Source organism: Cervus canadensis, chromosome 28 (assembly GCF_019320065.1).
Source record: "Cervus canadensis isolate Bull #8, Minnesota chromosome 28, ASM1932006v1, whole genome shotgun sequence".
NCBI lineage: Eukaryota > Metazoa > Chordata > Mammalia > Artiodactyla > Cervidae > Cervus > Cervus canadensis.
Window position 1 is genome coordinate 4162724 of NC_057413.1, and position 22539 is coordinate 4185262.

At 44.7% G+C, this 22539-nt stretch overlaps 1 protein-coding gene across 2 annotated transcripts; it reads right to left on the reverse strand.

The window, feature by feature from the left end:
* Positions 1-5363: 5363 nt before the first annotated feature.
* On the reverse strand, positions 5364-21685 carry SSR1 (signal sequence receptor subunit 1). 2 transcript variants are annotated; one of them, XM_043450985.1, is made up of 9 exons: positions 21500-21685; positions 18936-19048; positions 16320-16407; positions 14862-15124; positions 13114-13190; positions 12268-12346; positions 10765-10858; positions 10482-10496; positions 5364-7620 (listed from the first exon to the last, which is right to left on the reverse strand). In XM_043450985.1, the coding sequence occupies exons 1-9, from the start codon at positions 21576-21578 to the stop codon at positions 7553-7555; spliced, it is 876 nt and encodes a 291-aa protein (XP_043306920.1). In that variant the 5' UTR covers positions 21579-21685; the 3' UTR covers positions 5364-7552. The 2 variants fall into 2 exon arrangements, with proteins under 2 accessions (XP_043306920.1, XP_043306921.1); XM_043450986.1 differs by lacking the exon at positions 10482-10496.
* Between the last annotated feature and the right edge of the window lie 854 nt (positions 21686-22539).

Genomic DNA, 22539 nt, shown 5'->3' on the forward strand with positions numbered 1-22539 from the left:
CTGCCGAGACTGCGGGGAAGCAGGACGTGGGGGGAGCAGGTGAGGACCACATCGCCTGTGGGTGCCGGCTGCCTCCCTGTCCCCCGCCGGTCTGCCTGCGGGCACTGGAGGGTCTGGCCCAGTTCCTGGCACGCGCCCAGACGGCCATGCAGGTGGTTTATTAACAGCTGAGAAGCAGGCCTGGGTTCCTCCCAAGGAAAGATGCTTTTAGGGATTTTCTACCCATCTACCTTAATTTTCTCTGAATGTGTAAAAACGACAAAAACATCTAAGTTTTAAATGGGCTAACTTTTCTTTTTGGGCTACAGCAAAGCTGCCCGCAGCCACTGGGACTTTTACACTCATCATAGGAGGCTCATGTAAATTTAACACATATATTTATTTTTTTCCATTATAAAATATAAGCACATTACAAACACTTTGAAAAGGAAAAAATCACCACCACCCTGCCACAGAAACTGCTTTCGCCATTTTGCATATTTCTTTTCAGACTTTAGAGTAACCTGACATTTACTTAATACTGAGTATTTCAACTGCTGTAGAGGAAAAATTAAAATGCTGGTTCTTACTGCCCTAATTTTTTTTTTCATTTATTTTTTATTAGTTGGAGGCTAATTACTTTACAATATTGTAGTGGTTTTTGCCATACATTGACATGAATCAGCCATGGATTTGCCCTAATATTTTTTAATTCATTTCCTTTTAGCAGACAAGACTGAAAATGTTACATAGTTACAAAGACTAAATCCCCTAAATATGCACAGCTTCTAATCCAAGGTTACTTTTTCTATGAAGAATACCATTAATTCAACAAAATCCTGAAGGAAGTCAGGACAGACTCTGGTGACTTGGTGAAACCAGAGATGTATCTCGGCTTACTTAAAAACATTTAAACAGTCAGGGTAAGCAGTCTCTAATCCGGGAACCAAAACTTAATACACATACATGTGTACATGTGTGTGTGTGTGTGTGTGTGTGTGTGTGTGTGTGTGTGTGTGTCTGGGGGAGGTGTCTTACGGCCTTATTTGAAAAGTCATGCAGCACATGTAAAGCTCATCTTCAACCATCTTCAATCTCAAGTAAGACTTTGTAACTTGAAATGTCTACGTTTTATAAGCTGAAAATATGTGAAGCTTTTTACAAATTCCAGAGGGAAGTGAAGATCAAGATCCTAGTTATCCTTTTGCTCAATATTTTAGATGCACTTTGTGCTTCTCAAAGATCCTGAAGACCCAGCAGTAAAACTCACTGGCACTTTATGAATCATTTTGTATTGCGTGAAAATCCTTTCATAATCAGCTTGAATTAGGGACATGCAATAATAAAAGGATGTGTTTTGACAGCCTATAAAACCAGTGCAGGGGGAGACTGGACTAAGGGAAATAACCAAGGAAAAAATGGTGTTCTTGGGTTTACCAAGCTAGGAAAACTTCGATTTCCAGATGCTCAAGGAGCAGGAACTAACCTCAAACATTTCATGAACTAGTCAGTTCTGAAAGATGGTCGGGTAACATTCTCAGATACAGTCACCGATAAAATGCACACTGCAGAAGAACACTGTCATAAACAGCCTGACTAACATCCAGGGCTGCGGGAATTAAAACAGCGAACACCCAAGTCCTCCTGCACTGAAGTAGGAAACAGAAAAAGAAGCATTCTGTACCAGACATTCCGCCTGTACCGAGTGGATTCAGATTTCTTGTAAAAGCCCTTAAATCCTTACAATTTTGAAATGGAGAGAACTGAGATCTAATTTAATTCATGTGTGCTGAGTAGTGTCCAACTCTTTGTAACCCCATGGACTGTAGCCCACCAGGCTCCTCTGTCCCTGAGATTCTCCAGATGGAGAGGGTTGCCATGCCTTCCACCAGGGGATCTTCCCGACCCAGGGATGGAACTGCTGTCTTATGTCTCCTGCACTGGCAGGCGGATTCGTTACCAGGCGTCACCAGGCAAGCCCGATTTAATTCACAGCAGAGGTAGAATTAGTAAGAATGTGTTAGGTACTTAAAGGCAAATCACTGACCTTGGGCCCTGAGAGCTGACGCTGGATAAACGGGAGTCAGGTTACTGAAGGACAAAAAGTCAGATCGGGAGACTGATGGAGGGATATGGGGTGAGGACAAAACATTTCCGCGAAGGTGAGTCACAGGCGGTTAGAAGCGCAGGGGACCTGAGGGCCAGGGGCGGACCGCACAATGAGACCCCAGGAGAGGTCTCTGGGGCGGAGCCGAGCTGACGGCCCAGCGAAGAAGCGGACGCCTCAGGAGAGCACTGAGCTGAGGACGGGAAGATCTCCGTCCAGGGCGCCCTGGGGGGCAGACGCCGGGGACGGGGCCACACCCGGGGAGACGGCGATCGCCCGCCCGGGCTCCACAGACACGTCCACCCAGCAGGCCGCCGGCCCGACCACAGCTCACCCGGCTCCCCTGGGCACCTGTCCGAAGAGCCCGGCCGGGCCGCCTCCCCCCGCGGCGCTCCCCAGGGAGGAGGGACCGCAGGCCTCGGCCTCGTCAGGTCGCAGCCAGCGCCGGGGAGGGGCGCGCTCAAATCACAGCAGCGGGAGCCCAGCCACGCGGCGGTTCCGTCGAGAGCAGGGCGCGGCGCTCAGGGCTGCGAGGACGGCCCGCCGGGCGGCGAGGGGCGCGGGCCCGCCCTCCGGGTCCCGAGGACCGCGGGCGCTGGCGGCGCGTCCCCCGGAGTCGTAGCCGGCGTCCCGGGCACCCTGATTCCCGGCCAGGGAGCGCATGCCGGGGCGCGAGGCGGGCCTGAGACGCCCGCCGGAGCCAGGCGCCCTGCTGCCGCTCACACTGCCTGGAAGGGGCCCTCAGACCCGGGGGCCGGCCCGACACACAGGCTGAGGCGGGCGCCCCGGGCCGCAGGACGTCCTGAGGGGGCTCAGAAGCGTTTGGGGGCGGCGAGGGCACTCAGCGCGCTAGTGCTCAGCAGGGCGCGCGGGTGCGGGCCGACCCCAGAGCTCCCTGGGGGGCCCTTCACGATTAAAACCAGAGCGGGCCGCCCGAGGCGTCCGCCTGAAGGCGGTCCCGCCCCCATTAAAACATACCCCCCAGACCTGAGCCGTCAGCCCACCCCGAAGCCCCGGAGCACCGCCACTGCTCGGCCTCGTGTCCCCGCGACGCGGCTGCACCCGGTCACCTGCCGGGGGGTCTCAGCACAACCCTGGGGGGACGGGACAGGCTCCCCAAGCCGGAGCCAGGGCCCCCAGCCAAGAGGAGGGCGATGGGATGTGAGCCCAAGCAGACCGATGGGGTCCTATTTAACTACTGTGCAAGAGAAAAAACCCACTTAACGTTGTATGGACACAGGCCCGCGTCCGTCTAGGAAACGGGGGAAACGCTGGGACTTGAGGCAAGCTGCCGTCTCGCGGTCACCGCTGGCTCTGTCCCGACCCCCGGCTGGCCCACCGCAGCGACCCCACCCCTCCGAACCACCTCGCAGCACTGCCACCTGGCCTGTCCGCAGGATGGCGTCTGACCAGTCCTCTCTGGAAGACGGCCAGGGAACACCGGCCCACGTTGCCTTGTCTTCTTTAAACCCCTGCTCGATTTCCACGCGACTGTGAACTAGAAGCCAGGGACCGCAGGCCAGCAGAGGGGCGGGCACCCCACGAGGTGACCAGCCGTCACCACGGGTACCGGAAGGGACAGCAAAGAGGGCCTGGTCGTCTTTTGCTGGGACCTATGACCAGGAGGCTCGTCCTTTATGTGACTCTAGGTGATGCTCCATTTTCCTCGGAACCCCTATCTGCACCGGGAGACGGGCCACATGCCCGTCTCCCTGCTCCCCGCCCTGGGCAGTGAGCACGGGCATCTTCACCCTCACCTCTTAACACGAAGAGGAGCCTGTCGACCCCTGAAGACGAACGTCTCTCCTGAAGGAGGTGTTTTTAAGCATGATTTTGAAATAAATACCCGTGAGGACTTCTGAACTTGCTAGTTGCCAGAGTCTAGAAAACCCAGTATTTGTAAACTGCCCCAATGCTTGGTTTGAGGGGGGAAAGGATGGGGGAGCTGTAGTCAGACGGGCCAACCCCAGAGGGAGTCTGTAACCTTGTGTGAGCTTCTTCAACTCGGTTTTTTCCTTTTGCATAAAAGGAACAGCGCCACCTTTCCCTGGGCTGCTGTGCCAGTTTACGATATAAACGGAAAGGCCCAACAGAACACAGTGCATGGTTGATGTTTAGTAAATTCTTTCCCTACTGCCTTAATGGAACCTAAACCCCAGTCGTACTCCTGTGTCAAAGTTGAGTCGCCCAGTCATGTCTGACTCTTTGGGACCCCAGGAACTACACAGTCCATGGAATTCTGCAGGCCAGAACACTGGAGTGGGGAGCCTTCCCCTCCTCCAGGGGATCTTCCCAACCCAGGGGCGGAACCCAGGTCTCCCGCGCTGCAGGCAGATTCTTTACCAGATGAGCCACCAGGGAAGTCATATTCCTACATGATTCCAACTGAAGTCTAAAACTTCAGATTACATAATTAACTGCTGTTAAAGTCCAGTCTTTGTGTAAAAAGATAAAATCATAGGAATCCTGAAGAAATTATTCAGATGCTGGCAAGTCAGTCCCCAAGTTTTGTTCCTTCTGCCTGCTCTCTTGTGAGGATGACGATCTTACTGATACAGATCAGCCTGACGACAGAACCTAGTTCACTCCCTAGACAACCAGGGTCTCATTTATGTGTCAGGCTGCTCTTCACTAAACTGGAGATGCTAGTTCAAAGAAAAGTGGGGTTTTACTTGTCAAAATTAGAATGAATTCACTGGCTTCACAGTTATAAATGACACCGTCCAAAACTAACTACTTCACATCTGGAAATGTCTTTAAATGGAAGGGTGTAATTTAGCAAAATCCTGTAGAAATGATGTGTACTGCCAAGTTCATTGGTCAAGGAAAATCACATTACTTAAATGCACTAGCCAAGTAAGTCTTCCCTCACACCGAGGGAAGGGGGATCACTGATCCACACGAGACGCGTGCTGAGCGAGCGCGGCACGTGTTACGCTCACCCACGCTGCTCCTCCAGGACACCACCAGCCCTTAGGGGCTCTGGGGTCACCCCACTCCTCAGCTTCTTCCCCACAGGGCCAAAACACAGCTCCAGGCTGGTGAACCAAGCACGCCATTAGGGCAGGGGCTTTTTAACTTTTTAAGATCTAAATTTGCCTTTTTCTCCTAGTGAAGTGACTATTTTCTGACGCTTATTTAAAATTAAAAACTAAAGTGAATGATCCTTCCCTTCCGATTTCTCCTTTCCCCAGGCGTCTACCTCGGAGTTCACTGGAGAGGAAGTCTCTCAAGTCCCTCTAGTCAGACCGTGAAATAAGTGATGCGGCCGCACACGTGAGGTGAGATCCATGCTTTATCAACACGTTACTCCCACAAGTCCCAGTGACAGGCTCGTTACACAAGACTCTCAGTTCATTTTACAGACTCTGGAACCAAGGCGTTCAAAAGGTGAATTCTGAAACCATGGTTGGTGCAACAAATTAATATATCAAAACAAACAAAAGCTTCATCCAAATATTTACATTTAAAAAAGACATTAAAAAAAACAGGCTACTTATTAAGTGTGCTTGAACAAACCATGTGTGGAATTGAATTCCATTCATTATGGAGTTAGTTTCTGCTAAACACTGACACTACAGAGACCCCTGGCATCTAAGGATTTAAGAATTTTCAAGTGTTCTCAATCTATGCTAAGAAAATAAAACATGACCGATGATTTCCGTGTGCTGCTTTGGACCTCAGAAGTGGAGGGGCTGGTACATAAGGCAGGTTACTCAGGAGTCAAGAGGCCCGGCACCCGGAACTGAGCCTGGCTTTGCCACTGCCTAAGTATCACCAGGAATTCAATAAAACGCTCTGTAGAGGTCATTAAATTTTGTATTACACCTCACTTCATTATATCCCTGTAATTTCACAAACCTGGGACATTCACAAAAATGTTTTGAAATATATTCCGTCCAAAGGTGGAGGGTCTCCTATGTTACATCAAAGTGAAAACCATGCAGTTTCTTAGAGCTCACAGAGCTCTTCCAAAGGAAACCATTGATCGTACAGCCCAATTAAAAACCCAAACACTGTTTCACAGGCGCAGAAGAGTCACAGCTCAGCACAGCCGATGCAGCTAATCCGACACCTCAGCCCCGCTCACAAAGCAGCTCACAGCTATACAGTCACTCGTTTTCTTGACGTAGGCTTTGGCTCAGATGTTTAAATACTTAAGCAACTTGGAAAGATTTTTCATTTCTGTTATTTTCTTGTGTGAGCATGGGTGTAAGGGGAATTATAATAAACAGGGGTTAAGTTCATTATAATGAAGACAGATCAGGAATAAAACAGCTACTAAAACTTCATTTACCATTTCCTTACAAAATATATATGGAAGAATATGGCTTAAAGACAGAGAGGAAAAGCCTCTTATTTGTTCATACTATTTTACTCTACTACTTATCCAGTCTGACAACGTCAAACTTAAGTTACTGCCGAGGGCAAGGGAAAGTAAGAGGAATTTTATGAAGTCCAATTCATTTTGGTTCTGAGATTCTAAGTCCTTAAGTCCTTAAGATTTTGGAGTTCTTCAGATTAACTTTTTAAAAAAATCAATAACCAAAACACCCCGAAGATTAGATAGAAAACAACTGGTTAACCATTAAAAATTATCCAACTCTTATTAGAATTCTGCTTAGTCTGTAGACCAAGGCAACGTTTCTTAAGATGCTTCCGTTGAGAAAAATTATCTCTTAGAAAAAAAAACAAAACCAGAGGGGTCTCAAGTCATCCCACAGCTATCTCTTGGGTCAGAAATAGAACAATGGACAACAACTCAGTTTCCACAAATGTACCATTTTCTTTTTTTTTAAAGACAGTGACGTTGGTTTTATGAATCAAAACCAGAATTTTCATGTTTCACAATTTTGGTGCTAGAGATCCCCCAATTCCCTGAACTCACTGGGGAAGGTTTCTGAAGGTGTGCATTATAGTCAACAGCAGCAAAATACCCAGCAATGTTACTGCTAAAAGCAGCTGCTCCTGCTTGCGCCTTTAGAATACTAGCCGTAAAACAGCAAAAACACGCACATTTGTGCCATCAGTCAGGATGTGAGCTATTCTAAACAAGAAACAACTGTTAGCAGTCCAAGGCAGGACCTCTACAATCATACTGGGCAAGTGTTGAGTTTTGGGGGGGAAATGTCAGCACATGTCCAAAAGAAGGAGACAGTGCATACGTTTAGTATTCTAAAGGCTGCTTCAGGCAGTCCCACAATGATTCTGGTAAGACCAACTGCTCACACACACACACACGCGCACACATAGATTTTAATGGTTTTAAAAAAAACCAAATTTGTTACTTTAGAAAAATAAATGCAGTGCATTTTCAGCAATAGGATCGCCACAGACTCTGATTGCTCAGTCCACACATAAGTAGTAGCCGCCTTCTATGGTGATATGGCTTCTCTGCACTAATTCCCATCAGGCCGAAAAACATTAGGGCAGGTTAAAAGATTGAATTGTTGCACAAAGGAACATTTACTCATCAGATCCCACCGATCTCTTCTGTGCCCGTTTCCTGGGCAACCTTCTTGGTGAAGCTTTATCTGGAAGAAAACAGGAAGTTTTAACTTGCCTGACTATATAAATGTGTTCAATAGCATTTTTCTTCAATTTTACCATTTAGCTCAAAAAATAACACACATGCAAGAAGACCATCAACAATAAATATTTCTTATCCAGCACAGATTTTTAAACTAAACTTTCAAATAACCCTTCAAGAGAGTTAACTCAAAATGAAAGTCTACATACTTGTAAGTTGCTAAGTAAACCTTACAGGTCATCATCACCCACACAAACTTTTTTTGGTAACTTTGTATAGTGACAGATGATAACTAGGCTTACCGCGGTGACCATTTTCCAGTGTGTTTATCTATCATTAGTTGTATACCCAAACTGATATGACATTATGTCTGTCCATTAAAAGTTTTTGCAACCAGGGGAGGAAAAGACCTAATCTTGGTCACTGTGATATTGAAGCTACCATGCAAAATCTTCCTAAAGTCTACAGCTGAGCATGTTTATACCTGCATAAGGAAAATCTTTACAATCGACATAAACAATTGATACTGGTTACAAATTAAAGACAGTATTTACAAACACAGCACCATGCACTTGGCACAATTTTCAGCAGTTTCACAAATTTACCTGAAATGAGTGGCAGGTTAGAGGAAATTATACAGTATAATATAAAAACCATCCTACAGGCAAAGCAGTCTTTTGTTTTTTTCTCTTGCGTTAGCCTTAGTGTGGTCTGTTAGACCAAAAATAACCTGGTGGTGCTCCTTTCAGTTTCATCCAGTAAGAGAAGTCATCTTGAAGCTTATTTAAAAAGTAAAAGACTGTTTTCTCTCTGACCACTCTCCTATTTTCTAGGAGCACCTAACCTATTAGGAATATAAGTTCTTTATAGAATAAGTTGCAAATTATAATTATCTTTCCAGTATAAAAAACACATAGTAAATGTTTACAAAGAATATTTACAAGCTAAAAATTCTTTTTTAAAGACTGTCCTTAAGAATTAAACGACTGAAGTTACCACACGAGAGTGGCCTCTCCTTTAGCCTGCCAGTTGGTAATGAGGTGTTTCGGGGGTTCAGTACCTAACTGAGCACAGAAGCACTCTTCTGAAGAAAGCCTACACCTTTCAGGAGGTTTTCAAAAAGGTTAGACTATGAATTAATTGCTTTTTCTACCTCTAAAGATTTTTTTAAAATAAGTAATAACTAATTAATGTTCACCAACCCCACCCCCAACAACAACAACAAAAATATTTCAGAATCAGCCATTTACATGGACACAGCTGTTACTATAGATATGAAATGGTCATTAGTGACTTCCAATGTCAACCCCTGCAGCAGAGTTTTAAATACAGAAATACATGATAAAGAGTCTCTAAGAACCTGCAAAGCGTATTTGTTCAACAAGTGAATTTCACTCCATCGCAGAACAGCCCGATCCAGCTGACCTGTAACAGTGAGTCTATAATCTTGCCCGCCTGCCCATCTGCCCATCAGTTAAGCAGCAGACCAATGAATGACACAGGGAGGGCCTGGAGTCACCCAGCTTTGGGGACAGTGGCTCCAAACGCCACAAAAGCCTCGAGAGTGGCGTTTCATTTCAGCAAAGAAAACTGATGCACACAATGATGCTTCTGTCTCCAAAGGAAAACCACCGCCTCACCGCCCCCCTCCCGCAAAACCCGAACTACTAAGTGCCCAATAATGATGCCTAAAGCCAAACCTCATTCTTAACTGTAAATGAAAAATGAGGTGCCGTTTCGTAGCATACAGGTAGATTAACACATGTAGTAACACTCGAGAAGGATTTGTAAGAGGGGAAGAGAAACAGGAAATATCATACACTGTTGAGAACACTACCTTTGGGGAGGGAACTGGGACACTTTCCACAAAGACATACATATGCTTAGACTTAGCTATTCTTTTAGGAAATTGTCCCGAGTAAGAGAGTGGGCAAAATAGGAGCCTGGGGTCAAATGGTACAAACTTCCAGTTGTAAGTCACAAGGATGTGATACACGAAAGGCGATCACAGTTCAACGATACTGGGCTGCCACCTGAACACAGCTAAGAGAACAGACCTTCAAAGGGTCTCATCTCATCACAAGAAAACACCTGTGTGGGACGGTGCTGACGAGGTGCCCTGATCACTTCATAAACGTCAAATCATTATGGTGTACATGCAAAACTAATGTGACGTGTCAACTACATCTCAATTTCGAAAATTATCCCATCATCTTATAAGAATATTCATTGGAGGATTTATTTTAAGAACAAAAAAAAAAACTGGAAACAGAAACTGTTCTATCCTTCAACACAGAACAGGCTTAATCAATCCTAACACATTTATACGGTCGTTAAAAATGAACCAAGTATGTAAGTCATCACCACAGAGACTCCCGAGGCCGGAGCACGCAGGCTGTGGGAGTGTGTGCCACACGACACCATCTGTGAGCAGACAGACACAGCAGACGTGCACGCTGACGGACGCGCGGAAACCACTCAGAGTGACACGTGAACACCAGTTACTCATGCAAAGTGGGACTGGTGGAGCCAGCAGGTGATGTGAAGTTTTTCACCTTAAAAAAATGAGGTCACACTGCTTTTATAATGTTTTTTAAAAAGTCTGCTTACCACTGGAGGAGAAAAATCTATCTTCTCCTATAAAGATTAGTATTTCACCAACTACACATATAATAAAACTGAAATTATATTAGATAGACTATCAGGCAGTACGATAGGTTTATTCTTTGAATACAGTGGGTAGATGGCAGTTTGTTCTCTAATAAACAGTGACAGAAAACTATCCTTAAACTTACTATAAGGCATTCACATGCTGTACAAGAGCTCTCAATACTACATCAAGTACCATTAAAAAAATTGCCTCACCTCTTCTACTCTGCACTGAAGCAACAGGAAAGAAAAAGAAACAGGGAAAGGTTAGGAATATAGAGAACTCACACATCTGTACACAAACTGCAGATGTGGAAGTATTTCTAAATTAAAGTATACAGTACACAGAGAAAAACATAAAGCATTCATTAATCATATTAGACTCTGGAAGTAATGAAAAGGTAAGTATTAAGTAGCATCGACCAGGCATTTTTTTGCTAAATCTAAGACACTTACTTCCATTTAAGAGAAACGTTTCCAGGCAAGTTTGAGTACTTACTGATCTGATTCAGAGTTTCCTGAGGAATCCAGCTCATGTCGACATCATTTTGACTCGATGTTCCCATCTCTACCTTCTGAATGGGCCTCTTGCGCTAAGAGAACATAAAAACTTCATGTTATAGGCGCTCCATTATAGTGTTTTACTATAATTTTTAAAAGACCTCTATCAAGCCTACCTGCTTAAATATCTTAGTAGATAAACACGTCCTCTTCTAGTGCTAAAATGTATTGCACAATTATTTTCTTAACTAGACAGGAGGAAACCGTGTCTACAGCAATTATAAAGACTAAGGAATAAATCTTCACAATTATTTATTTCCAGGCTTTAACGACCTTTTCCTCTGCTCTAAAGCTTCATATGTTAATACAATTGGTAGACCAAGTAAGAACTACTATTTATACAATGACTATTTATACTATTTTCATTTTGGGAATCAAATCTTAACAAATTTATTTTCACATTCAACAAAATGTGGGATAATTACTGAAATGTTGCAGGCACACTCCTGCCTTGTATCTAAATACACTTAAGTAGCTGGTATAAATAAAACAAAAACATACAATCTCAGTTAAGCTAACAGCCTCAAACTTTGTTCCTTGAGTATCTGCAGCAAAACTGCAAGAAAGAAAAGAAATGGAACTCTACTCTTCAGTCCTATTCTTTAAAAAATAATAAAAGCCCATCTAATTATTTACTTAAGAAACCATATTATTAATTACAGTCTGAAAACTAGATCTGAATACACAGAAAGACAACTGAAAAAAATGGCTTATCCCTAATACATAAATTTATAGCAAAAATGCTATTATGAAAATAAGGTAACGAAAGTGATGGAAATGAACATTTAAGCACTATTTCTCTTTAAAAGAATAATGGCTTAATTAACATGTACTACCAATATCACAGAGATTTAACTGCCTGACTTATTGCTTAACAAATAATGATTAACCAAAACATCTAGCAATTGTTTGGAGTTAGTGGATATCAATATATTTGACACAAACCATGTTACATACTGAAGGAACAGCATGGATTATTTCGTTTGGGGGCTTTTGTTTGGCGGGTGGGGGCGGGGAGGGCGATGAGGACACAGGGGAAGAATTAACCACCCTGTTCAAAGCCAGGAGACCATGACCACACCAGGGGCTTCGATGTGAACACTTCACTACTCTAACAAGAGCAGAATTTGGCCAATTTTCACTCTCTTTCAAACCAAGACTCATTTAATTGCTAATTAGAAATCAGTCCTATGGTCAAGAATAAACTTCAAGGCTAATAAGTAAAATAACATATCCATTAACTGCACGTGGCAGAAAATTCTAAACAAACCCAAACACACCCCCAAGGTCTCATCTTCAAGCTTCATTTTAAAAAGGTGTAACAAACCTGTAATTCTATAAACCCACAGTGAGAGCAAGAAGCCACAAATAACGAGATTATACTTGGCACTGTAACAACTTCTGAAGTATCGCAACAGTAGTTATGTTCACGTGTATTTACCTTTCTAGATTCCAGGAGCTGATGAAGGCCAACGACAACCAACAGCCCAAGACCAGCAAGGAACATGTACATAAATATGCTGATGTCCAAGGAGAGACAGAAAGTTGCTTCAGTTCGTTAAGAAATACCACAGCTCATTAAAACTATTCCTGAGCTTTAACTCAGAAGACTTACAAGATAATTGCAATGATGATTCTAACAAACCGTAAGTTTTCCAAATAATTTGTGGGGAAAAGAGTAAAATAATTTAAATTCAACTAAGATCCAGGTAATAGTTTCATAAATTTACCTTTATCTTTAACATCAATGAGTCTCCCCCTACTCTGCCAAAAGCCATATGATCTACAATGAATTACTTCATAATTTGTTATATTCTAAGCTCAGTTAAAATAACTGCATTAGGTTTTGTTCCTCAAAGATTAGATTTTGCACGATTTTATTTAAAAGCTTACTCTTTGTGAATCACAAGTAAGTATACACTGAAAAATGATTCACTATTCACAAAGAATACATTTTTCAAGATAAAAATCTCCTAACATATTTTCAGTAGCAATTTTGGAGGCATGCAACTTCCATTAGGCTGGTGACTGTAAACAATTTAAAGACAGGAAGAACAAAAAGTGAACTATCTTTCTAAAACAATTTTTGTTAGTTTTAACTACCTTTCCTAACATGCTGTTATTAATCACAGTTGTAAGAATCATCTAAAGTGTGGAGTTAAGTGGTCAAGGTTTCACCCCATCCACAGCAGGCTCCACTTTCACCATGAAACACCAGGATGACAGACGCGAGCCTCCCAGTCCCGCCTTCTGAGACCAAGATCTACATCCCAGAAACCTCACTTACGTTTCTCCATCTAACCCATCTTCTCTCTCGATAATTGTAACTGTTTGATTGAAGACAGCATCTTGGAAAACATTGCCCTGTTAAGAAAAAATAAATCACATAAATCTGAGATGCACTGGAAGAATGAAAGCCTACAAGATTTCCTCAAACCTTCATCCTGACATACACTACGGCTCTCTCATCACTTAGGATATCCTAAGACTCAATAGAGCCGTACGTAAGTGTGCTAATTCAATGTCAGGGACTCAACATTATGATGTTACTCTGTCCTACGAAACAAAGAATGCCTCCAACTTCGCTAAAATTGTCCCCACTTTCTTTGAGGCGGGGTGCGATGATGTGTGAGAAACCAGGGAAGTGAATACACAGTAAAATGTGAAAGAAGCAGAGACCACAGAACACTCTTCAGCTAGAAGCCCTGGCTTCTGCTCTATGTAACCCTTCAAACAAGAAAGGAAAGCATGAACATGGGCTTTCTGCAGTAGAACCTTGTTTTAAGAACTAGACTTGAACAAAAGTCAAGTCCATACTGACAATGGATTGGAAATCAATTTACATTAAATGGTCAGTGACATTCACAGTACCAAAATCTTTTTCTTTGGTGGTCTTGAAATAATTTTGTCAGCTCAACACAATTTCCGTTTTCAAATACATGAGACTCACTGGGACAACACACAGCTGTGGTCAGCGTTCTGTGTGAAGCACTGAGGTAATACTTTTCCAAACTGTCCCTATTCACTGTTAAAATGTAATGGTTTAAGTCTTATTCCAAGACCTTTCAACTGGCATACAAAGATGAAACAAACATTCAAATAGAACTGAAACTACATGCATGCTTTTGGATTAAGTTTAATTCTATTTAAAAAGAAGATGAAATATATAATCCTTCAAGCTACTAAACTATAAAGTTGAGGAAATTTAGTACATTGTTTTGAAAATAAGGAAGGGGAATTCTTGGCAGAACAATGGTTACAACTCGGTGCTCTCAATGCACCAGGTCCAATCCCGGTCAGGGAACTGAGATCACGCAAGCCCGTGAGGTGCAGCCAAAAAAAAAAAAAAAGATGGAAAAATCTTTCCCACATTCTACTAAGTAGTTTTAAAAAAACAAAAAAGGAAAACAATGGCAGCATCAGAAAATTTAACGCAGGCGTGAGATAAATACGCCTATGACACTAGGTGATGGAAAGGTTGAATAAGCTTTCCAGAAAGGATGAAACTTCCTTTTCTGAAAGCTTTTTAGATGCACTCCTGTCTGAAGGGGCATTCACTCACTGGTCACACCTACGCTAGGGAGTAACACACCAGAAAGGCTGTCTGGGTCTCACAAACCATAAGCCTTTCTAATATTCCAAAAAGATTTGGTTATAAGTGTATAAAATGACAAAAATAGTCACAGAAAGTCCTTAAAACTTACACAGTAGTAAAATGGGCAAAACGCGAGCAACAAAAAGCACAAAGATCACTTAACATGTATGAACATGTGAAGAGGCAGTGGGTCCCACTTTCTTTTCTAGAACTTCCCCAGCCCTCACTCTCATCTCCAGGATGCAGCACTTGTCACACCGTGACGTGTTTACCCCTCTACCCAACTGCATCACAGACTCGAAGACAGAGAGGTGTGTTATCTATGCCTGCTGGCTGCCCATCAATTTCAACCACCAAACAGGCACTTGAATGAACAGACACAACGGTACTTAGACAACGTCAACTGTCCTCAAGCGCCCCTAACTTAAGGAGGGCCTTACGTTCAAATCCTTGTAGTTCAGGTTGATGACCAGACCGAAGGGCCGGCCCCCCATGGGCTCCGCGGGGATGAAGGAGTACTCAAAGGTTGCCTGTCTCTGGGGCGGCACGACCGTGTTCAAGGGAAGAGCGGTGAAATTCTGGATATAAAACTGGTAGTCCTGAGGGTACCGGAAAGAGGCATCGAGAGACTCGACAATAAAATCTTCTGTGCCCTTGTTGGTAAAGCCTACCAGGAACTTCACAATGTTATTTGCTGGAAAATCTAAGAAAAAGAGACGGGAAGGTTAGACAACATTTAAAGGGTGCAAAGACACAAACATTACAAATGGATTCTGACGTCCTTTCCTGCTGTGCATTGACTTGGTTTCAGAGCCTGTTTCAGGAGAACACTCCAGCAGCTGCCTGGAGGCTGTGTGTAAGCTGAAACCCTCGGCGGCAGGCCAGCGCTCCAACTGAGGAGCTCAAGGGAGCACCTGGACTTGGACTGGAGCCCAGTCGCGGCCAAGCCGCCAGTGAACGCGGGCGCTGCGTCAGGGCCCCTGCGGTGGAGGGGTCACCAGCACCGCCGCTCAGGCTCCGCCGTCTGTGCCGCCAGTGGGGAGCAGCGGCAGGGAGGGCACGCCTGAGATTCACCTGCAAACTGGAACGTCAGACGTTTAAAAAAACCCTTATCTACTTTAGGCAGTTACTCAGAATGCAGATCTGAAGGTTAAGACCCAAGGAGGCAGCTATAAAAATAAAACTGTGAAAACAAAAACCTCTCAATCAAATCACACTTTCTGTGGACACAGAGCCGGAATGTACATGGGAATAAAACAGAGCTTGAGAAGGCCCGCCAAATGAATATCTCCAATAGTAAGTATTCAATAATCATCTACAGAGCTACTCATCCACTGAAGCACGGGTTCTGGGGCCAGACGGGCCTGAGTCTAAACCGTCTTCACAGCCTGTTTACTCAGAGAGTGACCCTGAGCAAACAGTGACCTCTCTGGATCTGTTCAACAACTCTTCTCTTCGGGTTCCTGTTAGGATTCAGTAACACACGCAAAATACTCAAAACATCGGCTCTCAATAAATGTAAGCCATTTTTCTTCTTCTAACGTAACACCAGCTTTAGTAAAAAATATTTAGTATTTCACTAATGTTTACACTCAAAATATGAATGTTAATTTTACTGTGGCAGTTTGGATAAAGCTTAAAGACAGTATCTTTCAAGGGGACATTTAATTTCTAGTTAAAATGGATAGTATTTATCTTCCCCCTTAGTTTCAAAGCCAGAAACGATACTTTACAGATATGGGTATTCATACCTATATAAGCAGGTTTTATCCCCCAAAATGTGTCTGCACTATGTTTGCAAAAATAAAGATCTTCATCATTATTAACGCTTCCCCAAACAGTGAGCCTGTCATTTTAAAAATCCCTGCGTCTGAATTACAACCACACTCCCTGCTCACCTTCTCCTTTCACAAACAGGATGGTTGTATCTGCACTGGGTGAAGCTTCAGGTTCACCTGATACATCTTCTTCCTCTTTATCTTCAGCCTAAGAGAAATGCTGAAAACAGATTACTATGGGGAAAAGCATAGCATCATTTAAGAAGAGTGACTTCACTGGATCTGGGACAATGTATTAGTACACTGCATCTCCAAGGCTGTGCTGGGATCCGTAGTGGGATGAACAGCTACGTGCATACAGATCCCCCGGGGACTCTGCGACTGTGACAGAGAGTGAAGCCTGACGTTCTGTATTTCTAACAAGGATCCAGCAAAAGCCCATGAAGCTGGTGCTCAGGTTACACTCTGAACTGCAAGGTTCTAGAGCCCAGGTGGGTAAGTTTTCTGTAAAGCCTGAAACTTGGAAAACCGTATTTTTCAAAAGGACATATAACTTCTAGTTAAAATGGACAGTATTAATTTTCCCCCTTAAATGCCAGGAATACTACTGTCCAAGAAAAGAAATAGTCTCAAACACAGTCTTCACACCACCCCCCTCCCCAAAAAAGGGGAAGGCAGGGCCAGTCTGAGGACTCAGATATCAAACCCTTTCAGCCTTGGGAGCCACGAGGTCTCCCCCACGAGTATGCACCTGCAGGCGGAGGAGGCGAGCAGCCAGAGCCGGCACGGAGAAGGCGGCACGGCCGCGCGGGCCCGCGGGCTCCTTCTGCCGCCCCTGCTCCAGGCCTGGTTATGAGTCATTCCGTCCCAATTTACAGAACAACTTCCCTGCAAGAAGTCGGCACACCACTCAGAAGAAACAGTCTTTAAAAAAATGTGACCAGGGAAATAATGAGGTGGAGATGCCCTGAAATTCAATTAAATTTGCATGACTTGGAACATTTACTACTAATCACTGAATCGTATGCTTAAAATGAGAAAGTATCATGATGTGTAATTATATTTCAATACCATTGTTTTAAAAATGTCAACAGGGCAAAGACTATCTTACATTTTAAAATTTCTCCACACCCACCTCATATGCTTAAGAGAACGCACTCAAAACACTTGTTCAATGACTGTCCAACCATTACATTTTAAGTATCTTTAATGATCCTTTCATTTAATACGAGTTAGTGAATTTCCATTTTGGGGGAAAAAAAAAGTAGGAAGAGACAAGAAACAGGAAGGTAGGAGCCATAAACTGTCAAATACAGGAAAAGGAGACCCTTGAGAAACAAGAGAAACCCCCCATGACCTGAGCACAGGCGTCACTGGCGTTAAGAAGCGAGAGGGGAGAGGCGGCGGGACGGAGAAGACCCAGCAGGGCCACGAGGCCGCGAGGAGGGGCGCGCAGCCGGGGCGCAGGCCACTGGCGCGGCAGCAAGGAGGGTTGACGAGGTTCGTGGGCGCTGAGCGACCGCTGTGAGAACGAATGGGACACGAGCAGAAGAGACAGCTGGACAGAGCACTCTCCAAGAACTGAGCTGTGAAGAAAAACCTGTAGCAACTTAATGTGGAGGAACACCAGTGGGGGGCTGCGGGCACGGCTGTGGCTGAGCAGAAAAAGTCACCGAGAAAGCGCAACGCTTGAAGCCACAGGAAGAAAGAGGATAATAAGCAAGATCCCACAGGGCCAGACGGGGAGAAGGTGGGAGGGCCCACCCTGAAGGAGAGGAAAAACAACTCTCTGAAAGGGAAGTCGCAGACAAGATGCGCGTAATATATTCAGAAGAACGCAGATCACTTGACAGAGTTCGCACTGATGGCCTTCACGTTCTGACGTCAAAGACCACACTGCTGAGAAGACTTCAAAGAGAAACTGATTTTGGAGTTTGAAAGTGGTTAAAAGATTCTACTTAGGATAAATTACAGTAGTCCTAGAGAAAAAATAAGCTAGAAAGTGAAGTCAAAGTGTGAGTTCCTGAGTCATGCCCGACTCTGTGACCCCGTGGACTGTAGCCCGCCAGGTTTCAGCTACAAGCATGCCACAAGGACCCTAGGTGTAGCTCAATATGTCTGCTGTCATACTATAATTTTATAGTAAGAGCTTCAAAGTCACACAACTTCTAGATCTTTTCCAAGCCCTCTCTCTATGATGAATCTTCATGGAACATAGTTTACATATTTTTTTTGTCTGCTCCTCACCCCCTGGCAGCAAAATGCATACACCCTGTCCAAGAACATAAAGACCGCAAGAGCAGAGAGGCTATCTGACTTGTTCACCCAGGGAATCCAGAACAGCACCTGACACGTTGTAGGAACTCACAGATACACTGCTTATTGAGGGAAGGAAGGAGAGAAGAGGAAGTAAGACCCAGAGAGGTAAGTTGCCCAAGGTGGAAAGTTAAGCGTGATGCGTCCCAAACCCATCCACTGGTCTGGTGGTCCTGCTCTGTTACCTTAAAGATTCCTGTCCATATCATCTTGGAACTGTTCTGTCTCACACCTCCTTCCCTGTGCCAAAAAATACTAAGGAATTATCCTCAATGACTGGCCCCATTCTCCCAACTTCAATCCACTCTGATCCCACTTAACAAACCTCTAAAGGCAAACAGTTTAATACCATATTTGTCTGTATAAGGGATAAACTCTAAATGCATCATATACATGTAATGAATCGAACACGGCACTAACCAAATCTGTCGGTTCATCTTCTTCCACCTCTGCTTCATCGTCTTCATCTTCAATTATAGAATCTTCCACTGTTTCTTCATCCTCCGTAAGATCCTGAGCCACTGCCAAAGAGCCTAACAATAAACACCAAACAAGCAGTTAGCCTTTATCCCGGAATACCAACTTTTCCTTTTCTAAGGGCAACAAAACTTTCCCTTAGAATAATAACTCAATCTCCCAGTCCACTCAAGTGATGCCAAATTACAATGCATCTAAGAACATTCAGACGATCTTATCTTACTGCTAGTCTTACCAACTGCACAGTAATTTTAGTGGGAAATGCTGTTTAACTTTAAAAAACAGCTGGAAAAATGAACTGCTAAAACTACAGATGCTGTAAAGCCCAAGTAAATAAATTCAAGCAATTTTGTTAAACATATCAAAAGTAACAAAGTAAGTTTGTTTTAAAACTAAAAAGCTCTACAATTTAATCCATCATTAACCATAAATAATAAACAAAAAAAATCCAGGTCTAAAGGAAAATAGCAATCTAAATATCTAGGCAAGAAATTGTTTATTAAAGTTCACAACAGCTCAAAACTCTTAGCATTTCACAGCATATAACTCCAAGAAACAAACATCTGTGTGACATCCATGGTAAAAACTAGCTCTGATAAAACACATGTGATTTAGTAAAAAACTATATTGGTAATTTCAGAGTTGAGAGCTGGGAAAGCATGCATTTATTTCTGCATACAGCTTCAAACATGTTTTTAAGATACTTCTTATAATCCCTACACTTAAAGTCATAGTGAAAGTTAAGCATAACTATAATGCCCAAAAATTATAAATCCTAATTTTATAGGCAAAAATACATGTCACATTAAATCTATTTCAGGCAAGGCCCTCAGAAGAAATTTCAAAGTTCCAGAGACTCTTCCAACACTTCTCAGAAACAATGATGATGTGGCAATTCAGTATGGGGGGCGGGGGATGAGAAAGGAAGCGTGTGCACACGCTGTAAAACCAAGAAGAAACAGTAAATATGAAGGACTCTGTACTTCAAGCCTTTTCCACCTCCCTGAGTTCTCACTGCAGTTAAGATTTAAGTTAAGTGTTAACACTGAACCACACTTCATGAACTGAAAGCCAGCTTCTACTGCTTGTTGAACTGAAACAGTGCATTCGTAATTTATAATAAAACTAGCAAGAAGACTACCTACATCTGACACAACAAAGTTGTACTTAAATTTCAAGACTTCTCAATAAATACAATGGCTTTCACCCAACATTTATTAAACGTTTTTATGCTAACCAGTAACAATTTTGTGCCTTAAAAAAAAAAATCTAACACTTTTCTATTGGAAAAATTAAGAGAAGACATCTTTTGAAAGACAGACCCTAAGGCACCAAAAAAAACCCAAAAAACCACAAAGATACCCAGTTAGATACTGATGTTTCTTAAGAAAATGTTATAAAGCCAGAAAAAACATAGTCCAGATTCTAGACAAATACGATCACCAAATTTTCCTAAAGAAAATGAAAACAACAAGGAAAGCAACTCCTAAAGGAAAAGCATTTCTATTTAAATCTGCAAATAAATTAACAGTTGTGGTTAGCTCTCCCACTTGGTTTTCTACCCATTAAACAGAAATCAGTCAGTTCACTTTTCTTTGCAAAAAGAACACGTGGAGGGCTGACACCATCATTCATTTTGCCACACAGCTTGATTAAACTTACAGAATAAAAGGAATTCTAGCGATCATACGGTCAGACTAAATTCCGTGGAGAAAACTGCAGTTCAAGACAGAATCAGGGCAAGAAGCCAAGTCTCCACATTTTTATCGTCCTGTTATTCACTGTCACACCAGATAAACTGTCGGAATACACCTAAATAACGAAGTAGACTACATTTTTTTTCAGGACTATGCGATGGATCCACGAAACAAAAAAAGTTACCAAAGAAAGGAGAGCAAAAGGAGGGCTGGAGTAATGGACATGCCCAGGGATTCCGCAGCCCGCCTGGACGCAGGGCTGCATTAGCAGACGAGGACCGGGGGTTTAAGTGAAATCAAGTCACCCGGGGACGCAGAGGGCTGAGCTAATACACGGGGGGAGGACCGGAGGCCCAGCTGTGCGCCTGGGCCCGCAAACGCCCGGGTTTCTGCAAATGAATGGAAGACGCGGGGCCTGGAAGCCAGGGACACGTCAGCTCAGCGCCAAGGGGAGGGCAGGGCAGGGGGAGGAGCTGCGGCCGCGGGCGGTCAGCGGTCCCCGAGCGCTCGGCCTACCGCCCCGGCTCTGCCCGGCTAAGGTTCCGGTCGCGCCCGAACCTCCCGAGCCTCCCGAACCCCCCGTGCCGGGACCAGGTCCCAGCGGGGCCGCACTGCACGCCGGGGCGGGGATGGGGCCCGGGGGCCGCCGAGAGAGGTCGGCGGGGGGACCACGGCCGCTGGGGTACCCCGGCCGCGGGGTGACCCCGGCCCCGGGGAGCGCCGCGGCCGCCTCCGGCCCCACGCCTGTCTGGTCCCACGGCGGCTCCCGCCCACCAGGCCGAGCCCCTCCACCCACGGCCACGGCCTCACCTCCCGGGCCGCCTCGGAGCAGAATGGTGGCGGGGAACACCAGCAGGAAAAGCAGCAGCAGGCGGCGGAGGGACCTCATGGCCGGGCGCTCCGGCGTCCAGACCCGGACCGAGAAAGCTCTCGGCGGCTCCGGAGCGAATGGCGTTACTCTTCATCCGGGCTCCGGAGGAGGGGCGGGGCACGCACCACGCACGGCCTTCGCCACGCCCCTTCCCGACGTGGCTGCTTGGTCTGAGCGGTGGGGGAGCGCGGGCCGCCCCGGGAGTCACGTGACAGTTTGCTATGTCCTCCGAGATTCCCGCGAGACCTCCGAGAATCCCGCGAGAGTCCGCCTCCCAACACGGCCGGGGGCTGGCGACCACCTACGATTTGCCGCTCTCCGCGCCCTCCATCCCTCTCTCCCAGTTAGGGGTTCCTTTATTTGAGTGACGATCAGCCTGGTTCCCAGTGCGATAAAGTCTTTGTGCAATTAAAGAGTAATGCCGCTTAGTATAAGGAACATGAGCTGCCTGTTTGATTGACTATGCCAAAGCCTTTGACTGTGTGGATCACAATAAACTGGAAAATTCTGAAAGACATGGGAATACCAGACCACCTGACCTGCCTCTTGAGAAACCTGTATGCCGGTCAGGAAGCAACAGTTGGAACTGGACATGAAACAACAGACTGGTTCCAAATAGGAAAAGGAGTACGTCAAGGCTGTATATTGTCACCCTGCTTATTTAACTTAAATGCAGAGTACATGAGAAACGCGGGGCTGGAAGAAGCAGGAGCTGGAATCAAGATTGACAGGAGAAATATCAATAACTTCAGATATGCAGATGACACCACCCTTATGGCAGAAAGTGAAGAAGAACTAAAGAGCCTCTTGATGAAAGTTAAAGAGGAGAGTGAAAAAGTTGGCTTAAAGCTCAACATTCAGAAAACTAAGATCATGGCATCTGGTCCCATCACTTCATGGCAAATAGATGGGGAAACAGTGAAAACAGTGGCTGACTTTATTTTTTGGGGCTCCAAAGTCACTGCAGATGGTGATCGCA

Coding starts and splice junctions, on each gene's coding strand:
- SSR1 (XM_043450985.1), bottom strand. CDS start 21,578: ATGAGGTCCCTCCGCCGCCTGCTGCTGCTTTTCCTGCTGGTGTTCCCC. Junction 19,049..21,499: donor GCTCCGAGGCGGCCCGGGAG/GTGAGGCCGTGG, acceptor GTTTATTGTTAG/GCTCTTTGGCAGTGGCTCAG. Junction 13,191..14,861: donor TGAACTACAAGGATTTGAAC/GTAAGGCCCTCC, acceptor TTTTCTTAACAG/GGCAATGTTTTCCAAGATGC.